The 19,198-nt window shown below is 38.6% G+C and overlaps 1 protein-coding gene across 3 annotated transcripts in view; it reads right to left on the bottom strand.

The window, feature by feature from the left end:
- Positions 1-280: 280 nt before the first annotated feature.
- Positions 281-19,198, bottom strand: part of NWD2 (NACHT and WD repeat domain containing 2) — a 54,743-nt gene continuing 35,825 nt past the window's right edge. For 2 of the 3 annotated variants that reach the window (XM_026847174.1, XM_026847175.1), the window contains 4 exons: positions 10,245-10,448; positions 8,375-8,519; positions 7,482-8,071; positions 281-5,925 (listed from right to left, as the gene is read on the bottom strand). In XM_026847174.1, coding sequence (XP_026702975.1) covers positions 1,990-5,925; positions 7,482-8,071; positions 8,375-8,519; positions 10,245-10,448 — 4,875 coding nt within the window. In that variant the 3' untranslated portion in view covers positions 281-1,989. Of the gene's footprint in view, positions 5,926-7,481; positions 8,072-8,374; positions 8,520-10,244; positions 10,449-19,198 lie in introns of those variants that run through there. The other variant, XM_026847176.1, reaches the window with a different exon arrangement.

Raw genomic sequence — 19,198 nt, 5'->3', positions numbered from 1 at the left:
AGCTTGCTACTGGGTAGGTTACACTAGCCTTCGTGTCTGTTGACTTACACGCTGGCAGTATAAAATCTAGTCATAAGCAGCATCTATGCATGCAACTTTTGGGTGAATTTAATTGGGTTTTGAATTTAGTTAACTGAAGTGGGAAAAATACTGAATTTTTCCTTATGAATATAGCCCTTCAAAATTATTTAAATACAGGCTAATGGGAGCTGAAAATGCCTCGTGTCCTTCTGCCAGACTGAAATTTCCCTAAAATTAAGGGACACACACAAGACTGTTTCCTTAGTTTATTAGTACAAACAATGCATACACAAGACTGTATATTGTTTGAAGACTGCAATAGATTTCTAATTTAACAACTCTGTAACAAAATTTAACTAAATTTGACATTTATGAAAATATAAATCTCTGATTGGGTAGGTTTTCCCAACAATACAAAGTTTACATAAAAACATTCAATATGATCTATTAGTTGCAAACGAGTTAGGAAAAATCATTCAAGTCACTTAATATACTATGTTGGCTTGTACACTGAACATTCACACACTACATTAAGTTCTAGCTTAGCATTCATTTCTTGGAAATTTGTGGCATGGAGTTCTGTTTTTAAAAACAAAATTGTTTTGTTTAAATAATTTGAAAAGTTTCCACAGGTGTGCCAACTTTAAGATACGTAAGGAGGGAAAAATCTTCTTATACTTTCAGATGTCCAGTATATTTTTTTTACTTGGGCAAAATGTAATTTTTTTAAAGCATTTGTAATTATTTCACAATTTCTGCCTTGAAACTGGTAAAACTGTAAAAAAAAGGCTCAGAACAGTTCTAAAGCAGAAAAGTGAAGCTTGTAAGAATGTGGAATTAAGAAAAACTCATTAAAATTGGACCAGTAAAGAATCTTTAGACAACCTTTACATTTAGTAGAGTATTTCAGCACATATACAAGCAGTCCCAGAGTATTTGGTCATCTGATCTGTATTTATCATGGGAAAGAACAGAAATGATAGTAAGGCAAACATTATCAAGATTAATACATGACATGTCTGAAATTTTTCTATTGATTACTTTGGGGACATAGGAAATACTTTAGACTTTTGTACAACAAAATGGATAGCAACCTTTTAACATAAAGAAATTAATGTGTTTAACTGTTCATCTGTAACACCCCTTCTCTTTGAAAAAGTTTTCATTACCACCTGTACTAATACACACTGTGAAAACGAAAAAATTCCCCAACCTAAAAACAAAACCCCAAACCCTGTATTTCTTTTATGATCTAGGTTTTTATAATTCTTATCACAATACAGAAACCTGAAATCCCTGCATGCAATTAAAAAAAAAAAAATCTTTCAGTCCATACTTTGAGGTGAACAAATACTTAGCTCACATGTTGTCACGTTTTCAGCTGACTGGCTCCTTTCAACCCAAAGATTAATCCCAATTAAAAAAAAAAAAAATTAGGTATTTTTAAAATGATGGAATGTATCAAGTGTTCCAGGTTGGCAGGTGACATCTTGTCATTGCACCATCAAGCAGAAAAACACATTTTTGCAAGTGGGTATAAAGTTGGCTGTTAGCTATAGACCCATCTATGTGACCTGGTATATAAAATAATGGTCTGACTCTTCTCACTGATCATATGGAACTTTAGCTCCAGTTAAAAGAGTTTGTCAGTCCCAGATAAGATCAACAAACTTCTGTAATAGCGTAACAATTTTGATAATATTGCTAAAAATTTTTAATCAAGGCCCTGGTGAAATCCTGGACTGAACTTTGTATTCCGAAATTTAAAAAACCCTGCAGCCCATTTGCTTTATGTTTACTCTTTTTTTGTTTACATAAATGTAAGAATATTTGTTGAGGAAAAAACAGCTGGTCTGCCCTCTGCTGTTTCTGTCTGTCTTCCAAGAAATGCACCAATTTTTATGTGAATTCAGAAGACAAATCTATGCATGTATCTAATTATCCAGATAAGCTAGTCCAGACAGTTACTCAGTTGTCAGCAGCAAAACTGTGTCCTCTGCAATCTATGGCTGAGCACACTTTCTCATAACAATAGTTGTGTTTTTTGGTAGGTGTTGCTTCACTCACCTCAGGCTCTGTAACTGTAATGGGGCTATCCCTTGCAAATACCTCAGTCGATTCCCTCCAAATGCAATCTGCAGTCACTTTGAAGCTATAATTGTGACATTTTGGCCTAATCACTTGCGTCGTGTTGTTGAAAATCTGACGGCTGTTTGAAGTAGCAATTTTGATTTTCAGTGCAGCGTCAACTCGATCCACTACAGTGTAAGTACCTATACTTCCATCATCAAATCCAATAATAATATTTAAATGTCTCTGAGAGAGTGCAAGAAAAGTGGGAGTTTTATAAAGAGAACAGGCACCGATGTTTTTGCCATCTGCTAGCCTCATTACTATTAAACTAGAGACCGCACCATTGTCATCATCTTCTTCGCTGCGAAAACAGATGTACACAAGATAGCGGCCATCCCGAGACAGCCTCTGCCGCCAGATGATACCTGGAGCATGAACCACACGAAGTTTTCCACTGTATAAATCAAGCACATTGATGTTCTCATCACCACGGGTTATAATTCCTAGCTTCCCATTTGGGGATATTTCAAAGTCTTCCAAATTTTTTAAGAAATTGGTAGGCAATTGTACACGTCTGCAGATGACTTCCTCTGTTAGGCTCCAGATGTTCACAGTTTCAGTAGACGTTATAAATACTATAATATCTGGGCAGTCTGGTACTAGCTTAATATCCACAATGTTTGCACCATCATCACAGCAAAACTTCTTGGTTATACTGCCAGTCCAGAGACTCACTGCCAACACTTTATTCTTCGCCATTCCGACTACAAATGTATTTGCAGTTGTTATAAATGCATTCTGTAAGGCAACTAAAATATTGCAAACCCTATGTCCTGTAGCCAGTCTCCAAACTCTGGATGCATTTTGCTCGCAGAGAGAGACTACAAATTGATCGTTATGAGTAATCATTAGCTCTGAGATTTTTTGTCCATTAATGCGAAAGATATTTTCACCACTGACAGTATGCCATACGTACTGGCTGCATTTATCATCTGATGTAACCATTATCTCTCCAGAAGAGGTCAGCACACAGTTTTCAACAATACCTTCGTGCTTGAACACGGCTTCAATAAATCCAGTGCTGAAGTTCCACTTATGGACAGAATCTGATCCATCCAATGTGTATATTAATTCACCTCTGGCTGGCAACACCAGTCTTTGGATAGGCTTGCCAGATTTGTCAATATTGGACATAGCAGTTATGATATCTATATCCCAAATAGAAAGGACACCACTGGTGGACAAGGATAGCAGCATGTTATGATGATTTGATTTGATTAGCCTGACTATAGTTCCTGAGATTTCCTGTAAGCTTGCCATACACTGTCCTGTATCTCTTCTCCAAACAAAAATGGCTGAGGTATTTTCCATTGAAGCAATTATGCAGTTGCCATTTTTGGACAACACAGCAGATATAAAGCGCTCGTTGTGTTTAGCTCTAAACTTTTCAGCCACCTTCCACACATGAGTGTCAAGAAGTTCAATGCTGAGTGCCTTACAAATTAAAATTGCACTTTGGTCTTCAGAAAGCTCTATGCTGACAACTTCACTGTCTTCTCTCCTGCAGTCAAAGTCATCCGTAAGTTGGGGATTTGTGATTTCCTCTGTATTCCAAACAGAGAGGCTACCCTCGTTGTCCACCATCACCATTTCTTGGGCTGTGTCCAGAATGAGAAGGAATTTCACAAATCCACCAGAAAATTCAGAGGTCACGGTGGCCAGCTTCTCTCCACTGCCCAAGTGAAAAATGGTCGCGGTGTTCAAATACTGTCCGCAGAATGCATAAACTCCATCTGGAGAACACTGCACACAGGTCACTTCGTACCAGCAGTGGAAGTGATAGAGAGGCCAACCATAAAGTAGATCTATAACAGTAACATCTTTGCTGGCCTCCAGCCACGCAAGTGCATGGTTCACTGATAATGTAAATCCATTTATAAAACTGCCCCCTCCCCCAATTCCACAATGTTTTGATCCCTTAATTTCCACCTCAGACAGAAGACAGGAATTTATGTTATCGTATATCAAAAGAGTGTTTTTTGTTGTAGCCACTACAAGATACTTTTCATCACTAGTAAGCTTCATCCCTAAAATAACAGATGGAGCTGTTGTGATCTGCCTTAGTAACTGGCGTGTCTCTACATCCCAAGTACTGATGGAGCCATTTTCTAAAGCAGCAATAATTGTGCTGGGATTAAAAGTAGGCAAAATTTCAGTGACGTGCATGCAGCTGGATGACAGCGGCAGGCGCTCGGGGCTGTAAGTCACATCCATGGAGGAATGCAAAGGGACGATAGAGCAGTACTTGGGTCCATCCTTGTCACATTCTAAGAGGAGATGTCTGAGTTTGGGCAATGAACTTACTACTGGGAGAAGCCTCTGCTGCAATTCAGCAGAGAGTGAACCTGGGTATTTTACTACTTTGAACTTTATACTGCGGAGGGTACTGGCCAGAAATTTCAGCTCTTTTTCTTGTGAGTAGGTGTAAGCCAGTTCTATGTCAGAAAGTGCTTTATCAAATTGCCCTATTCTAATCATAGTGTACAACCAGCTGAAGTTCATAATGACTCCATACAGAAGATCATCTGTTCTTCCACATCTTGTCAAGTGATGAATAAGCTCTGTCATTTTCCTGTGATTGATAAAAAAGATATCAGGCTCTAATGGATTACACTGAAAGACCCATGGCTGCTCAGGTGCCTGCCTGTCAAAAGCAGTCTGATCCATGCAGTGCTTTTCATCCTCAGTCAGGCCTCTACTGCCATGGTCAGGACAACCACTCGGATATTGGTCATTGCTGTAAAAAGGTTTTCTTCGTCCACCTGACCAAACACCAAGGAAATACTCTGCCATGACTGTGTGCATTTCACGTAAATCTTCCTCTTTGTTCAGGTACAATTTCTGGGCAATTAGTTGCAAGTGCCTATTTGCCCAGAGAAGAAGTGTTACATTTTTAACCTGTCGCTCTATCAAGTACCCCTGTAAGCCCTCCTTAAGCCTTGCAATGTATATATATGGAATTCTCAGTGGGTTACTTCCTCTGACACGCTCACTCAGTTCATACATAACACTATTGTCAAGGGCTAAAATATCTTCCAGTTCCATTTCACTCAGGCCAGATTTGGACATAGTGATGTAGCCAAGTGCTCTTGACAATAGTCTTGATCCACACTTGTTTTCCAGTGACCAAAACAACTGCTCTATGCTTTCATGGACAGTGACACAGAGGGAGGACTCATCCACATCTTTGTGAGATCTCCAGTTTCTGACTTCTCTGAAGGTTAAGTTCACAAACATAGGCAGTGTGCACTTGGAGAATGCTTCATTGACATAGATTTGTTGCCCTGATGTTACTTTTCTTTTAACTCGCAGCAGCTGATGTTTCAGCACTTGGCTACACATCTTTCTGTCCCTTGCAGTCAATTCAATGTAGTTGTCTTCTTCATGAATAAGGCACCTCAGTTTTTGCAGAATCCCATGCTTGTTTGGCAGTGTTGACAAAATTATCCGTACGGAACGGGGAAGGTGAATGGGAAGCCACCAGAGCTTCCTAGCATCATCACTATCTGTTAGCTGTTCTAGGGCATCAAATATTAACACCAGTGGCCTGTGGAATGAAGACTCATTCAAAAGATTGATGAACAAGTCCCGAAGGTCATGAATCTTTTTTGGGTAACTTTGTACGAGGCAACGATAGTTGACTGCTAATTGTTCACAAATGCTTTGAAGTATATTCTTCAGATCAGTACTTGTGTCAGTGGATCCCAAAAATCTTATAACTACCACAGGGTCAGAATCTGGTCCCATCTCTTCTTGCAACCAGGAATAGGACTAGAGTATAGAACATAATTTAGTTAATACCTAAATGAAGCACAGTAACAGTTTATAAATAGTGATTGCCTATACATAAACATTTTTAAATGTTACTGGTTGAACAGAAATGCTTTCACTGGCAGAGTTCAAGGCTGGTTTGATTTATGCACACTGAATGAATTTCAAATTGTATGTCATCTTTGTTTATCGCAGATAATATCCCAAAACACCAAGACCCAGATCCACAAAAAGGCTTACGTCTAAGGGGACAAGAGTACAATGTAGCCCATAAATCCCAGGGTACTCTGCAAAATCTGTGTCTGAAATTCAGTAGGTAGATTGTCTTATTAATAGAATTCCACACACACTAAGCAATGTCACCCTTTGCCAGGCAACCAGCTTGCCACCTAAACTTGTTTAACATTGATTCCCAGCTGAATATATATACACGCCCTGATGGTTTTGGAGGACAGGGATCAGAGTGCAGATTGCCCTTTACTAGGAGGTTACCTTAATTCCTGGACCACAGAAGTACACTCTTTCTTGGTGTGCCTGTGACTTTTACTCTTACACACTGCTTCAGGGGGCAAAGTATCTCTTGCTGTTTTTTTGGTTAGTATACTCTAAGCAAGTGAGGAATGTGGCTTTAAATCCTCTCAGTCTGTGCAGGCTAACACACTCAGTTCTCTTACTTGCTAAGTCTTTTCAACTCACTTTAAGTTATTACAGAATATTTTAAAAGAAAAGCATAACCAGAGTCTCTAGGTTAACATGTACTCCGATCTGAAATGAGATCTTGAGTTGCAAATCCCAATTTCATATATGCAACTAATGTGAACCTATAGGAAGTCACATTTGGGAAAGATACGGGATTTTAAACATTATTGTTCCCTTCTCCATTTCCTTCTGGCTGATGGGACTGTTTCACAGACTACTGTGCTAAATTCTCTGAGCACCCTGCAGGGAACTCGAAGTTGTGACTCCCAGCTGGAGAATTAGGCTTAGAGATGCCAGCTTGGTCTTTTTCTGCATCTGGTGCTGCCTTGCACAGTGTTTCACTCATCTCCCTGTAGTACTCAGCTCAATGACTTAAACAGCATATGTCAGATAAATGAGTACCGGTATTTTTGCAGGTTATTATAGGTAGATTTGTAGAAAGTATATCAGACTAATTCTGGAATAATTTCTGATGAGACCATAAGATGGCATGACTTGTAAAGACATGCTGTATTTGTGTATAAAACTAAAAATAGCCTATGATGTTTAGATGGTTCCAGATTCATAGGACCTCAGTAAAACAAGAGGGAACGAGATAATTCTGAAATACATGTTGTTCATTCAAAACCATATTGATTCCTATTAGGTTTTTAAGAGCTCTGATAAAGTATTTTTGTTTTGGCTGAGTACCTGACAGAGACATGTACAATAATATGCAGAATATACTTTTTAGTATTTTTATTTTATATATTGAGGGCTGATATCGGATCTGTTGACAAAAGGAAGAATGGAAACTAATTTGGCCTTTACACACTAATGCTCCTAACATCACCATATTATGTAAAGTATTTATTTACCTTCTTTGCCACTTCAGCTAATAAAAGAGTCTTCCCTGTGCATGGTCCTCCATATATGATAAGAGGGTTAATGTGTCCTATTTTTCTAGGTAGAATGTACTTGTGAACTATGTTTAATGCCTCACATCTATATTCATAAAAAGTGGAGTATGTTTTACATAGCGATGAATGTTGAAGAACTTCATCATACAGCAAGTCTGTCTCGGTGTCAAAATTCTGCTGCACTGTTGCTTGGATTATATCAATCATGTCTTCATAGAACTGTTTACCAAGTCCTTCAATGTAATGGTTCTCCACTTCTTGGGAGTAGCCCAGTTTCATGTCACAGTGAGTGACAGATGTGTACACTCTGAGATTGGACGATGCAACGATGGTAGGAATGAATTCATCCCTGAGCTTGATCAGTTTCTCATGGGCTTCGGGATCTCGTAGAAACTTCCCAGCTGTATGTACCACATCCATGTATTTTCCCATCTCTGGAATTTTAACGAAACGCTCAATGTTGGCAATTTTCCGAATGTAGCAAACACACTTCTTTAGGAAAGCTGGTGTTTGTTTACCCAAGGCAAAATCAAGTTCATCTTCAATAGCTGAGGATAAAAAAAGAATACAGAGTCTCTGTTATCTTTTCTTTATAAACAGTTCAAGAACAGCCCCCACCCCCAACCTGCAGATTCTTAAATGACTGTATCTGTTTTCTGTATAAAACAGAAAAAGTACAGAAAAATCACTGGGTGCTTTCATATTGGTTTTGGTCTCAAGCAAGCAAAACAAACATTTTTTTTTCTTCAATTCTAAGAGAAATGCTGGCAGAAATATATTTTCATGTTTGTGGAAAGGTTGATAGAAAAGATATTAAATGAATATACAGAAATAGTTAGTCTGAACTTTACCAGAGGAAAGATATCTCTTTGCTTGGCTGTGTTTCATTTTTCCTTTCTCATACAGCAATTTCACAGCAGTCTTAAAAATCTTCTTAATCTCTTCTGATATATCTTGCCATTTGTTCTCATTCATAGGGTTTGAAGAAGATTCCATCTTTTAAAAATATCCATAGTTAAACAGTAGCTGTAATACACACATCTACCACTTCAGAAAGTAGAAGTCTAATATTCAAGTTCATAAGTAACATGATAATGGAGAAACACATGCACTAAAAAAAAATATATATATATATATATATATATACACGAGCTCAACTTTTTATACTACAGGTATCATAATGTATTCCATTTTAGAATTATAAAAGTTAGCTACTTTGAGTATTTTCTGAATTCTTACTGTAGGCTGCTAATGCAATATTTTTCAAGAGTAAGACCAAACCCACCTTTATAGAAAGATGTTTTTGAGAACCAAACCTGAAATAATGCTAATAAGGCAGCAGTAATACTGCTAAGATTATTGCTCCTTTCATGTTAAGTAATAATAATTTAAACTTGGATCTCAAAACTGAAAATGAGGTTCCTGGTACTGTAGTTAAGCACCTCATATACTATACTATATTTGTACTATATTTGAAAAATACAGGATTATATCTGACACTACTTTCATTCATTCATTCATTGCTATACTAACAGTAATGTGACTGTCATCAGAGAGGGACTCTAACATAAATTCACTAGCCCTTTCTAATAGTATCTTACAGATGCCACAATGGATGTTTCTCTAAGGCAGCTGCTAGTCACTGCTGCATTACTGCAGGTGAAGTGTTTAAGGGGTCTCCAGTTTTCCTGGAGGGTGTAATAGGAAAAGAACAGCCTCCGGGGTAAGCTTCTTAGCAATTCCTTGACACGTTCAGAGTTGTGTATCTTTTTTTTAAGTTTATGAGATGTAACTCTATGTTAGCTTGAAGTTATGAACATCTTTTTACTTACTCTTGTGTATCAGTTACAAAACTTGCTTTTCCCCTTGTGCTCAATACTTCAGAATCAGCCATATACTGTCCTGAACTCATTGAAACTACTTCTGTGTCTGTTTTTCATGTTTTCAATGTTTCTTCATGCAACAGAGAAAGTATTCTGCTAATATGATGAGTGAATGCAGTATAATGGTTTCATTTCATTTTCTTGTATAATACAGTATGCACTCAAAATGAAGTGAATACTCTGTTAAGGACTTAATTTTTTGTACACTGAAATCTGCCTTAGGCATATAGGATGTGTATGAGGGTAGAACTGAGCCCTGACTAACATACAGTTTTTATTGTCATCAATTAAAGGCAAATGCCTGTTTTAAAAATTATAAATAATGGTTCAAAAATCTGTTAGAACACAGTTAGTAAGTTACAAGTGTGAGATCTGACTCAGGACAGCACTAAGCATTTGTTTGACTATTAAAAAGCTTTCTTGTATGGGGATAGATGGGAAAATGTATATTTCCTCTGCAAATCCTGTTCACTGAAATCTAGCAAAAGCACAATACCAGGGCAGGAGAGCCTGAGCTCTCTCTATTCCAACATCAGGGAAGGGAAGAGAAATCTGTGCAACTGTCCCACTAGCCCAAACAGGTCATGAATGAGTACAATCGACTTGCTCTAGCTGTTCCCAGAGAGCACTGCAGGTGTCATGACCCGTTGAGTTCCTTGGTGTTTCACAGCTGCTCCCTTCACCATGTATGGGAAAGGAGCATCACAGCACCAGTTGCTCAGGTGTGGATAGGGCTGCAGAAGCCAATTCAGAGACAGCAGGAAGTCGCTGGCCCTCAGGACTGCCTGCCACTGTAACTGATAGAGAAGAATTTTGTAAGGAGGTGACTATGACTTACTGTGTTCTGGTAGTTCTTCAGCATTTCAGATTTTGGTCGGAGGTAATATGCTGGTGGAACTGCATTTTCATCCCTGCAGTACCACTCTTCTAAAACCCTTGTCTCTAGCTTGGCCTCTACAGCAGCATCCAGGATCATTTCAAATTCTGCTGACTCAACTTCCCCTGGTATTCGGATGTTCCCGTACTTCTCTCCCAGTAGGCCCTGTGTATTTTCAGGAAAGTAGGGATTAAATTTTTCTTTTTAGTTATGCAAAGACCCTTCTGAAAATCTGAATTTCATAAAAATCAATGTGGTAGCAGTACAATGACTTTGAAATTACTAGGAAGGGAAACAGATACAGTGTTAAATTAATTATTGTTGAGGGTACTGTACTGAGCTGCATCCTACTACGATGACTTGGTAAAATTTCAAGCAGATGCATTGTCTTTCTTAATATTAACTGGTAATAAAAACATAAAGAGATTCAAATGAAGAAACTAAGAAATACCCAACATACTTTCTTAGGACAGTATTGACCTGTGTATTACTGATTTCCATTAGTCACGGATTGGCATTAATCTCACATGGAAACGTGAATATGGAAATCCTTTTCTCTGGACTCAAGATAAGGATGCATCTCCAGATTCTTTACTTCTTGGTTTTATTCTTAGTCTCCACAGTAATGGAACAGATTTTATGTTCTGCTTGATGAAAATTCACATCATGTTAAGTACAGCTCATAATGGTATTATTAAAAATGTGGCTTATACCAGCAATACCAAGGATCAGTGTTGCAGAACCACAAGCTGCTTTACTGTCTCATATTCCCTTGTTGCAAAAATATTCAATGTCTTTGCCCCGGTAGCTGTCCACTGAATGAACAGTGGGGCAAGGGAAAACAGTTTTGATCAAATACCAAATAGAAATAGAAATTTTAGTACTTAAATGGTATACAGGCAAAGGTTTGGGGAAGTCGGTTCTTAAACCGTGGCACAAGAGATTTTTCACCTTCAAAACTTGGGATTAAAATATTGGTTGTGATGCTCTGAATACATTTTTTAAAATATATCGCCATAGTTTGCTGTCCATAAATATTTATGAAAAAAGGATTGGGGAAAACTTTGTAGAAGATAGAGTTGCAGGACATTCCTGCATTCTTTTGACAAGATTTTTCAAATTTGTGATCATCAGCTTAATTATGCATTCAAATCTTGGTCCACAGAAGTCAGTGAGAACTCTCACTTCCTTTAAAGTACGATTTTTTATTTCTTTCCTCATTTACATGTATTCAGTAAAGATTTTGAGTTAATGAAAAGGAGTACTTAATGTGGAGAGGAGCCAACAGTATCAGCATTTTGATTTGAATAAGAAACATCTCATAGTGAAGTAACGCTAATGCAAATACAGTAGTATCCTAAAAATGTAAATGACCTTGTTTGTAAATAATAACAATCTAAATATTCATTATTTTTAAAGCACTCATCATAATGAGAAGCTGTTTTAAACTTCTCCAGCTCTAACTAAACCCTGAAAATCAATAACTGATGATGATGAAGCCTGCTTCACTGATTATAAAAGCGTGAAGCTGCAGACCTCTTTTCTGAATCCAGTCTTGTTGGCAGAAGGTACTCAAGCAGCTCACCGTGCAAGATGCTGTAGCTTCAGAGCACAGATGTCAGAGCAGTGCATGTGAACACCTCCTAACCTCTTTCAGGCAAAACCACCTCAGTTAGCCCAGACCACAGTTCACACTGTGTAAATTAACCTGGCTGATTTTTGCCTGGAGCAGATTAGGAAAGAGCTCACATGAACTACAGCATTAGCTCTGATGGTAAGCAGTTGGCATCCTACAACAGAGTAGTGACAAATTGCTGGTGGACAGGAACAAGTCAATGTCTGTCTACTGCTTAGGAGAAATGAAAGCATGTAGGAACTGATAGCTCGTATAGTCCAGGTTTCAGTCTGACCAGTCCCAGCACCCAAGTCCTTTAAGAAGCTGCTCCAATAGAGAGGCATTAGCGGTTTGCCTGGCTGCCTATTCATATCCCACAGTAGCTTAATTCAGGGTCCACATCAAGGAGTCAGGAGAAAGGAACAAATGTGTTCAGTAACTAGAATTAAATAACAGTCACTTTAATGAAACAATTAAGTATTTTTGTTACATGCATTTATTTTTTCTATGTGATCATTCTAACTAGTAGCTCTCCTCATAGACAGTGCTATGTTGCTTCACATAAAGAGATAACTGAGGAAAATTTCTAAGTTTTTACTGTTCTGATCTATTCATAGAGACCTGTAATTTTGGAATTGTGAAGCTGCAGAGGTTAAACGAAATACAGTATTATTTTCCCTCTTTATTCAGGTGAAGTTAATAATTCACATCATGCTGAGTTGCAAGCCTTTGCACATTCAGATTGATGTAGAAATCTCATAAATTTCTCTCAGAGGAGCTTTGCTATGCAAATTTTGCAATTGCCTTGTATAGCAATTATTACTTGAAATTCATTAGGCTACATTTTTTCTGAATTTAAGTCCAATGGATTCAATAGACAGTTGCCCAAGCAAAGATCAATAGCTGGGCCCTTCATTAATGATACTAAAATGTCAACATTAACATGTCTGGTTTTAATGTATTGCATTTAATCAACTAAATTTGTTCTGGAATTAGTCTCTCTACTTTTCTGCTTCTCTGGTACAGTTTGTGCTGTTCTCTCTCCACTGTACTATAGGTAAATAACAAAAGGCAGTACTTTGAAAAGATGGATGTTTTTTTCTTGTATTTTATATGTCACTACAACAGACATTATGTAAATAATCCTGTATTAGGGATCATCCTTCTGGCTACTAGAGCAAAACACAATAAAAAGGAACTTTGACGTGATCAGAATACTAGAATCACTGTGGATGACTGTATCATTAGCTTTTAAATAAAATGGAGAACTATGAAAATAGTATTTGAAAGCCTTTGCATTTTTAAGAAGCAAATGTTAAGACAGTAGAGGATATACATTTATCATGGTGTACCTTCGTGCTACAGATGTTATTACTAAAATTTTGCTAGAAGTCTAGCGTTAGTTGAGGGAAGAATAGACATACATAGAAGAGGAATCACACAGACAAGAGAGTGTCCTCCTTTTGGATGGTACGAGGAAATGATCACCTGCTTTGCAACTTATTTACTTATAGCAACTTAGAATGATTTCTGAATACTGCTTAATTCTGTGGAATTTCACCAAGGACTACTGTGTGCATCAAAACAAGGCTGTTTTCTGTGGAAACTTACCAAGAATTACTATGTTCAGCAAAAATAAGAGACATGTCCTTGGAAAGCAGATGTGTTCTAACAAGTTGAGTCTTTGTAGACTATATATGGACAGTAGAAACTAATAAGTTAGTGCTTTTAGATAAAATAGATGTGGTAAACCAGCTAGAATTACTCTTGTTGTTCAAGAGATTGGGTAAGAGAATCTGCATAGGCTCCCAGGAAAAGTACAAGGTGAAGACTGTGAGCCTTCCTCCCAAAGACCCCCGAAGACGACCACTAGGAGGCAATGTGCAGGCACAAAGATAACATAAACTGTTGACACCGGCCTTTCAAACTAACTCAGCCTGACTTATGCATATGTATGAGTGTGTTATATAATCCAATGAATATGTATATCCACACTCTATAGTTTCTGGTAAAATGTGCTGTCGGTGTGCAAGCTTTGTGGAGAAATCCCCTTGCACCCCAACACTGGAATAAACATACCTGCTTTATAACTGCATTGTTGAGTTTGTTTCCGTGCATCATGGGATGATGACAGTAAGCATCCATAAAGCTTAATAAACAATGAAATAAAGTCTTGTATCATTTTACTTCGAGGTATTTCTACTTTTCCTGTTTGGTTGTGGTTTATGAAAATGTTTTAAGGTTAATCTTAAAAGATGACACATGCATAGTGCCAGGAAGACTGGGAATGAGGAAGTGTGGAGGAATGAGAAGTCCGAGTGAATATACATTGCACTGCAAGGTGATAACTGAGTCTGGCTTGTTATCGTTGATATCTAGTGTTCAGGAGAGCCTGAAGCTAATAGCTGTACCAAGAAAGGAACACATCAGTTGAAGATCATGCAAGGTTCTAACTGTACTAAAAGATTTAGTTTTAGAACTTAAAAACTGGACCATGACAAAAAGGAAGCTGCAGAGGCCATGCCAGCACCTCTCTGCTTCATGTGGCTTGTGTGAGCAGGGATTCCATGTTTTTACCAAAACTTAGGCATTTCTGCAATTAAAGCAAAGTTAAGGAGCAGCTGAGCAGACATTCTGAGGATACCTGTGGCACCTACCTGGTGAATATGTGCATTTAGAAAGGCAATTAAATAAGTTAGTGTCTTTGATGTTCTCATACAGTAGAACTGACAAGTGAACAAAGAGAACAAACAGAAATACGAACAGAATAGGGAATAAAAAGAACAGCACTGGCATGAAGAAGGGAATTGATTACACAAGTAGAATCAGCAAATCGTAAATACTGTGCTGAGCAGGTCTATCATTTAGAGGAGGGCAATCCCAAGCACTGTGCTGCACCTGTGTTCCTTTTAGTGTCCCAAGAGAAATTAGGTGAGGTTCTGGTATTAGTATCTGACTGTGTAGCCATCCGAAAAATATTCCAGTAAATGTGGTACAGAACTTCATGGAGTCATTCCCGGTAACTCCAGACTAGCCTCAACCTACAGCTGAGTTTCACTGGTCATTGAACTGAGGTATCAAAACACAACTGCTTTTCATTTTTCTGGGAAGGACAGAAGTAACTGATACTGTTTTTCTAAAGGACTGCAGTATCACACCCCAATGCTGGAAGGAGGAGGCATGCTGTGTAAGTGCAGCTGTTTTCTACTGATGCTCGAACTCTGGATTATATCACAGAAACACGCCAGGTTCCTGGGGAACAGTTCTTCACCTAAACATGTCCTCTAGGTTCACTGTGTGTTTTCCATTAACAGTGGTACTTGTAATAATAATAAAACAAAAGACTAAGGACTAAGAACAGACTATATGTGTTTACTGGAATCTTAAACTATTTGTAAGGCTACATGACAGCCTTAGGATGGGTGTATTTGCATGCACAGGCTTCCCATGTTTAGACACAGAGGTGAAGCTAGGAATTACCTCCTTCCTGCTAGTACCAGGGAACAGCCACCTCCTCTCCACTCTTTTGGTGGTGTTATGGCTAAATTTATATCTGGCTGTATAAGTGTAGTCTATCAGGGTACACAAAAACACTCAAACCTTTAGAGGCCTAAATGAGAAGCTCTGAATTGCACTTCTCCTCCAAGGACTTCAGTGTCTGAGCTGCATTCCAGAGGCTTGCTACAGCCTCTGGAAATCACAGCATCATAGAATTATAGAATTGTTTGGGTTGGAAGGGACCTTAAAGATCATCTAGTTCCAACCCCCCTGCCATGGGCAGGGACACCTTCCACTAGACCAGGTTGCTCAGAGCCCCGTCCAACCTGGCCTTGAACACTGCCAGGGAGGGGGCAGCCACAGCTTCTCTGGGCAACCTGTGCCAGTGTGTCACCACCCTCACAGTGAAGAATTTCTTCCTTTTATCTAATCTAAATCTACCCTCTCAGTTTAAAACCATTACCCCTTATCCTATCACTAGGGATAAAAAGTCACTCCTCATCTTTTCAGTAGGCTCCCTTTATGCTGTAAGGTCTCACTGGAGCCTTCTCTTCTCCAGGCTGAACAATCCCAACTCTCTCAGCCTGTCCTCATAAGGGAGGTGCTCCAGACCCCTGATTATCTTCATGGCCCTCCTCTGAACCTGCTCTAACAGGTCCATGCCCTTCTTACGTTGGGGGCCCCAGAGACACAGTAGTCCATGAGAACAAAGTAGAGGGGGAGAATCGCCTCCCTCGACCTGCTGGCCACACTTCTCTTGATGCAGCCCAGAATTCATTTGGCTTTCTGGGCTGTGAGCACATGTTCCTGGCTCATAGTCAGGTTTTCATTCACCAATACCCCCAAGTCTTTCTCTGCAGGGCAGCTCTCAATCCACTCACCACCCAGCCTGTATTTGTGCCTCAGATTGCCTTGACCCACGTGCAGGACTTTGCACTTGGCCTTGTTGAACTTCACGAGGTTCGCACAGGCCCACCTCTCCAGCCTGTCCAGGTCCCTCTGGATGACATCCCTTCCCTCAAGTGTGTCAACTGCACCACACAGGTTGGTGTTGTCAGCAAACTTGCTGAGGGTTATAAACATCTGCTCTGTTTCCATATTTCCTACACATTCAAGTAAATGCTGATTTCTTCATATAAAAATGAAGAAAAATAAAGCAACAGAAAAGAAAGAAAATATAATTTTTCACAATTATCATGTTGTTTCATACTAAGCTTGCAAATAAGAATTACCATTATCTCAGACTTTTATGAAAAAAATCACAGTATTCTTCAGTAATAACCTAAAACTTCAATTTGTGATAAAAACATTGCAGCATTTTAATTATTATTATAAGAAATTATTTTTAAAGGGGCCAGTGATGTTTATACTATGTTCAGTACCAAGAGACAGTTTTGTATGCAGACTAGTGAATGAAAATCTCCCACCTGATGAGTCATTTTCCTTTCACGGTAAAGCAACAAATTAAAGATTCATTAGATTGAAGGTGATTGAACTGTTTAAAGCTATCAGGCTGACAAACATGTACAAAACCCTCAGCAACCATTTGAATCCAACAAAACTTTATAGAATTAACAGAGAACAACCTCAGCAGTAGTCTTGTTAGCTTTGTTGAGCCTGAGGCTGAAGTTACTACTAAATGACGATTAAAAATTGCTGTTTAGATTACGATGGAAAATATTTTTCATTCTAATATTCTTGGTGTGTAAAGATATCAAAATGATCAGCACAGTCACAATAATGACCAAAAGGACAAAACTAACAAGATTTGGATTTGACCTTGAGCTATGATGGATTCATAGTGCATGTCATGCTATTAGTTCAGATATCATCACTAAAATGTTCACAAACCCTAATACCATACCTTATATTAATACAGAACAAGTTGAAATTTTAGGTATATTTAATCTCAGCTAAGATATTTAGTGGCAATTTTAATAAAAAACAAGCTGTCAAGTAACAGCAAGTTATATTAATTACTGATCGGTTTCATTACTCTTTTTTTTAAAAAAGAGATTATATATTAACATCTGCAAACCAAGTCATTTGAGGAGTCAGATTTGTAACGTTTTGTGATTTCAGATACTTGTCACCTTAAGAGGAACACCTTTTTTGCTGTTTTGCCAACACAAAAACCTGCAGATTCATTCAAAATACAGTTTTGTAGCTGGTGAATGATCTGATCCAACGATATTTTGCTGCGCTTCATAGAATCAGTTCCACCACTTTTACTTCTTGGTCTTTGTGAAGTTCCACATGTAACACTGACGTGCATACATATGTCCTCTCTGCCTCCTCTTACAGCAGTCCTGGATTGACAGATTTTGAAGAATAAATATTCAAGAAATCATCTTTGAAAGAATTAAATCTAACAACAGTTAATTTAACCTAAGATACTTCTGTGTATCCAGATCTAAGCACCCTTAAACTACTTGTTTTTGCAAGATCCACAAGGGATTAGGATGTATTATCGTTGCCATTTGACATAGGAATTAGGTGCAGGGAATTAAGCCCAGGCAGGGATTCAGAGCTGTGAGAGGTATGCAATGGTTAGTTACAACTGGGTAGTGGAAGCTATTGTTCCCAATTCTTAGCCCTGACCTTCTTACAGAAACTGCTCACAACTTAAGTTGGAAAGCCTTGCCTGCTTGTGAATGAGGTCCTGAGTGGCTCACATTTCAGCCTGCTAAATTAATGTAAGCTTAAACTGAGATCACTTATTCCATTAGGAGAAAGAGTATCTCACATTACTGAAGATGCAGTGAATGCTTCATGCTCTGGGCTGAAAATGCCTGCAGGCACCCAACATCAGCATTTAGGTGCCACTGAGATGCACCAAGTGGTTCTTCAGCAGCTGCTTGATCTGTAGAAACTTAAGTGCTTTTAAAGTACCTTGGGATATTATGTTCATTTGTAGCCAGGGGTTGAGAAATGCTCCTCTCACTGATGTCCCAGAGGGGTCCTTCTACCATCTGCAAGGGAGCTGTGGATTGCAGTCTGGTGTCACACCATGCCTCACCAGGAGGCCTTGTGCAGGAAACTGGTGAGGAGCAGGCTGTAGCTAGCAGGTCATAATCTACAGCAAGGTGGGTAATGAGGGAGCTCACATATGAAGCAAGAGGCTTGTTTCAAAATCTTTCCTGTACTGGAAGAAGGACAAGTTTGTGATCGCCATGTATATACCCTACTCATCAGGCTTCTGGCCATGAATGATGGGGTAACAGTAGCATTTCAAAGCTCCTGCTAGCACAGCTCCCTTCTGTACAAGAAATTGCATAGCATTGTGTAAGTAACTGAATATTAATTGGAGCAGGAACATGAACCTTATCTTTCCACAGTTTGCATGAGTGCCCTAACCAAGGGCTACAAGGTCAGTCCCCCTCCTCTCCTGTGGTCACTTGCTCTGCACTGTGTTCTGTGAAACCTGGGGTTAGAGACCTAAATCTCTGCTTCCTCAGCCTGTGCTTCTAGGTTTCTTTTCTATTGTAGTTAAATCTTTCTTATGAAATAAAAAGTTTATTCCTCTTTAAAGCCACACATTTCAGTCAAATAGCCATTTTGCTCAGAGAAATATGGTTTTTGCTCTACTGATTACTGTGATATTAATACATCTATTAGCTGCTAAAAAGTGTTACTCAGTAGATCAGACTTATATAGACAAGAAAGACACGTGAAGAAAAAATACAAGATTGACATTTCTAACACCAGGCTTAAAAGACCTCAAATTTCTTCTAAATATTTTGCCTAAAAAGCATACTACTTATAATCACATGCTAATACCCATCAATTTCTTTCAATTGAT

This window comes from Athene cunicularia (genome assembly GCF_003259725.1).
Source record: "Athene cunicularia isolate RWA chromosome 4 unlocalized genomic scaffold, athCun1 chr4_part1, whole genome shotgun sequence".
NCBI lineage: Eukaryota > Metazoa > Chordata > Aves > Strigiformes > Strigidae > Athene > Athene cunicularia.
This window is presented reverse-complemented; position numbering and strand designations above follow the sequence as displayed.